This window comes from Sinocyclocheilus anshuiensis, unplaced genomic scaffold (assembly GCF_001515605.1).
Source record: "Sinocyclocheilus anshuiensis isolate Anshui unplaced genomic scaffold, SAMN03320099.WGS_v1.1 scaffold543, whole genome shotgun sequence".
In the NCBI taxonomy this organism is placed as follows: Eukaryota; Metazoa; Chordata; class Actinopteri; order Cypriniformes; family Cyprinidae; genus Sinocyclocheilus; species Sinocyclocheilus anshuiensis.
The window spans coordinates 55612-60555 of NW_015552590.1; the positions used below are offsets into that span (position 1 = coordinate 55612).

The 4944-nt window shown below is 37.6% G+C and overlaps 1 protein-coding gene across 1 annotated transcript in view; it reads right to left on the minus strand.

Moving 5' to 3' along the window:
• Positions 1–4005: 4005 nt before the first annotated feature.
• Positions 4006–4944, minus strand: part of LOC107665500 (uncharacterized) — a 3735-nt gene continuing 2796 nt past the window's right edge. Inside the window, exon 4 of the mRNA XM_016456410.1 lies at positions 4006–4414. Coding sequence (XP_016311896.1) covers positions 4221–4414 — 194 coding nt within the window. The 3' untranslated portion in view covers positions 4006–4220. The remainder of the gene's footprint in view (positions 4415–4944) is intronic.

Consider the following 4944-nt stretch of genomic DNA (forward strand, 5'->3'; position numbering starts at 1 on the left):
CTGGGTTCCATATGTAGAGACCTAAGCGGATCCCATATGTGTAAAGTCCACGGTATAGCCTCCGAGCCCGTGTTTCCCCGGCAGACTTCTGCCATTTTCATGAGGGTTACAATCACCTCTAATCTTCCATATGCACCTAAACGGATGTCATCTGTGTAAGTGCTTCCTAAACCTTCTTTCGGGAAGGATGGGGCTTCCGCAACTTTCCTGTTCCAAGTGGAACGGGTACGTTTCCCCAGTGTTATCCAATCTCACTGAGTGGGTAGTGCTATGACAACAGTGACTGGTCTTCTTGTTGCGAGCCCCGGCCTACACTACAAAGGGGCACAGGCGGATCGCACAGGACACTGGAAGGGGCAGCATCCATGGCGCTTTGGTAGGGATCCCAATTCGATGTGACTCGGAGTGACCGACTGAAAGGGAACATCTCGGTTATGTATGTAACCCTCGTTCCCTGAAGGAGGGAACGGAGACGTCACGTCCCATCGACACTATCAAATGAACATGGTGTATTTTCGATTGGCCCTAAACTGATAGCTAATCGGTTAATCATACACTCAACACAGGAAATGCAGTTTTCCTAATCGTTTACACATTTATCACAATTGCTTTAGAGTAATAATAAAAGGGAAAGTATACAAAGAGCAAGAACAAATATGCAAATAATAATAATAATAATAAAATATAGTAAAAATAAAAGGGGGGGGGTAAAGAAAGAGGTGTAAGTCTATAAGGTGGTGGAGTGGGTAGAGAAAGGGGTGTAATGAGAGAGAAGATGAAGAGTGTAACAGGTAGAAAGAGGTGAGCAGAGAGGAGGATGTGAGAAAAGAAGGAAAGGGAGAAGAGATTTACTATGATTGTTGATAGTACAGATTTTTAGTCCTTCTGGGGCAACTTCTGTTATTGACTGTAAATGTCCAAACATTTTTCCGAATTTAAATTTGAGATCATTCAGGTGGACAATCAAGATTATTTTGAATGGAACAGGAGCATTGTTGACATGGTGGTCCAGAACAAGCACCAGCCACAAATTTAAGGCAGACGCCTGTGGAGATGTTGAGACAGAAGCTTGTCAAGCATGGAAATCCCTTTGTGTGTGTGTGTGTGTGTGTGTGTGTGTGTGTGTGTGTGTGTCTGAATTAATGCAGTTCTGCAAAGAAGAGTGGGCCAAAACTCTACTACAACAGTGTACAAGACCAGTGTTGGGGGTAACGCATTACAAATAACACGAGTTACATAATCAGATTACTAAAGTAATGCATTACTTTTTAATTTAGAAGGAAATATTTGAGTTACTTTTTTAAATAAGTAAAGCCAGTTACTTTGTTTCCCATGTCTTGACTGACAGCTCTCGCGTTGCCATGTTGAGAGAAATTGGGAGTAAGTGCAGAGGTGTTGTGTGTGCTGTGTGAACATGATCTTACTGTATACTAGACTAAATGTGAATATCTATTTACTCATCTCATCTGCACAAAAACAGATTCAGTATTTCTCAAAATGAATAAAAAACAGTCAAATGCAAACTCAGAATATTATACAAACCTGCAATAATTAAATGTTAAATAAGACAAATATAATTTGTTTTTAATCCATTTCATTAACCAATGTCTTTGCTACTGACCTTCGATGTTCCAATTCAACCATACTAAGCAAAAATGACACATTTCTGTTTCATTTTTGTTATTGCTGAATAGTGTAGAAGAAAACTTTCTTCTCTTGCATCATATTCTTCATGCAATTTGTTTGCGCTGCACCCTCTACTGTACAGAAATGAATTTACATTGCCTTCGGCCTGAGGCGTATTTATTACACTTTTGTTGTGAAAAGGGCTTTTTTTACATTTGTAAAATAATAACTTTTTTATATTAAAAACAAACAATCAAGCCCTGCCCAGATTTTAAAAAACAACTCAAAAGTAACATAACAGATTACTTTCCATAAAAACTAAGTAAAGTAATTAGTTACTTTTTTAGGGAGTAACTCAATATTGTAATGCATTACTTTTAAAAGTAACTTTCCCCAACACTGAACAAGACTGATCTCTAGCTATCAGAAGCATTTCTTTATTTTATAGTTATATAGTATATAATTGTATAGTTGTATTAGTTTAATTTGTCACATGGGGGGATAGGTGTTAGATAAATGTGTATTTTCATTTGTGTATTTGTGCATCTATAGCTGAACATGTTTAATAATCAATTGAGAACATACCTACAGTTTTGATGTTAAAATGTACTTTTAATAAATGCATTATTAGAAAAAAAAATGCAGTGCTTCATTTTGCAGTAAAAATCATTTTGGTTAAAATAAGCCTGCGTTTAGATGGCTGTGTTAGTTGTTTTGAGAGCAATTGCATTACTTTGGAGAAAAGTGTCAAATCGATTGAGAAAAACACTCATACACTTTAATACATTAACTAACATTAACTAATTGAACCTTATTGTAAAGTGTTACAATTATTTGTTATTAAAGCACATACGTTCACAAAAACACTGGTAAATTAAACAGAAAAGCAAGCAGGTGTGCATGATTTGGCATGGCAGCCAATACAAATAATTAATAACAGTTTCCTATACCTAGCTGCTTTTGGACCAGGTTTGGTTGCAGAATCACATCACTGTGCTTCAGAAATTATTATCTTTTTCTATATAGTGTAGGCTAGTAGCTATCTCTGTGTCGTACGTGGCCGCTTGTCAAGCATGAAAAGCAAGTTTTATTTAAATACTGAATATTTAATCGTATACATGCATGCAAAGAGTGCTCCCTTTAAATTTATTAAAAACTGTCTCTCATTCATCACGATGTCACAAAGTTCCGTTTTAACCAATGTGACCACACAATGAAACCATTTTTTTTATGAAGTTACGAGCATGATAGAACTCAGCACTGGACAAAAAGCGGTGAGTGCGTGGATTCCAACCTAAACACCTCTGATTGGGCATTGCGTTGTAGAAATCAACAAACATGTCTGTAATTGGCTACGTTGCTCACCTCTGCGAGAAAATGCATTGCAAAATCATTTGATGCTTTCCAAAGCAGAAGGGCAGATACACTGGATTGTTTGCCAAATCTATTTCGTTATGCTATCATTATGAAGAAAACATATCCTAGACCAGGAGTTATGGGCAGATTTTCCATCTAAAACCAATCAGTTAAACTATGACTTAAACAAGGGGTGTCCAAAGTCCGGCCCGTGGATGAATTTCAAATGGCCCAAAGCTTGTCTATTAAAATGTATTATATGTGGCCCGCCAAGCATAATTAACAAAATGCAGTTTCACAATGTCAACACAAGATGACAGCACTAAATTTTATACCAGATGTAGCAGTAAAATGCGAGTGATAATTTGATAACTCATTTGCACTGCCATTTCTTTCGCGCACGAGAATTCCTAAACGCGCCAAAAGCGGAAGAGCGCGACTCGTTTGAACCGCGCTGCACAGACCGTTATTAGCTCTGCCTAAAGACAGCGCAGCGCGAACTCAGAACAAATGCGTTTACTCACTGACTGATCTCGATCACGCGATTAATAAACATAGCTGTGAGATCCAATGAGAAGCGTTTGAGTTTGGAGCAGAACTCTCCGATACAAACCACGGATGTCGTGGTGATTTAAACTAGTTTAAAGGCAGATGAAACAGCGCCGACATTCTCAACAACACTGATGCGGAAATTGTCAACACTGATGCGACAACAATGCAGTCAGAATACGTTTCAATCCACAAAATCACCAACATTTACAATGGATTTACTGTAGTAACAGTAACTGTGGGATTGTGGCAGAAATGTAGGATATTCATAGCAAATTATATTATATTATTAATGTAGACATGTAGGCCAATTGAATGTAAGGTAAGAGAGTAATGAAATATAGGCCAAATTAAATATATTTTTGTTATAAGCAGTTTTGTGCTTTTCTATTTATACAAAATACATTTGTTTATAGACTAAATACCACAAAGCCATTCTATATATGTATAATGATTAAAACTTTAAAAGCAAGGTTGTCAATATTTACAGATTTTTACATCCTCAACAAAACTCAAGCTACTGCTAATGTTAACTCAAGCTACTGTCATATATATATCACAGAAAGCTGGAATATGAGAGTTTTGGTTAAGGAAGAGTGTGAAAATTGAATCTGTTAATAGCTGGTTATTTGTTAGAAGAAGGCCTTTGTGTTGGGTTTGTTTAAGTGGCTCATTTGATAGCTGTCATTTTATTGTCTCTGGTCTGTCAATGGATTTTGGTCCGGCAGTAGATTTTCCCGTTCCGGTGTCCTTGTAGCAGAACTCATTGGAGCAGAACTCCCTGACCTTTGCTGTCCATGTCCCATTTTAGCAGAACTCCCAAACCAATGCACTTTAGCAGAACTCCCTGCCTCTTGCAGTTCCTGTCCCATTGTAGCAGCACCTATATTAAATACAGCAAAGTAATTTCCAGTTAATTGTACTTAGACTTTAAATTTACATTTATACCTCATAATGCTTTCAAGTCAGCAAGTTTTATTTATTAAGAGAACAAAAATTTGGAAATGCTTTAAAGGAGTCATATGATGCGATTTCAATTGTTCCTTTCTCTTTGGAGTGTTACAAGCTCTTGGTGCATAAAGAAGATCTGTAAAGTTGCAAAGACTAAATTCTCAAATCCAAAGAGATATTCTTTATAAAAGTTAAGAGTCAACCACGCCCTGCTAAAACGGCTCATTCTAACACCCCCACATGCCTACGTCACTATGTGGGAAGATTTGCATAACACCGCCCAAATGTCCACGCAAAGAAAGAAGGTGTTACTTTTATTCTCGCTGTTGCCGCTGCTGCCATGTTGTGGAGATGCTGTGTGTTTCGTTGTGAAAGCGAAACTACTTTGTTTGGCCTTCCAAAAGAGGACGATATCACTTCGTCATGCCTGGAGCTGATCCGTGCTGGTTGCTGAGGAAATAC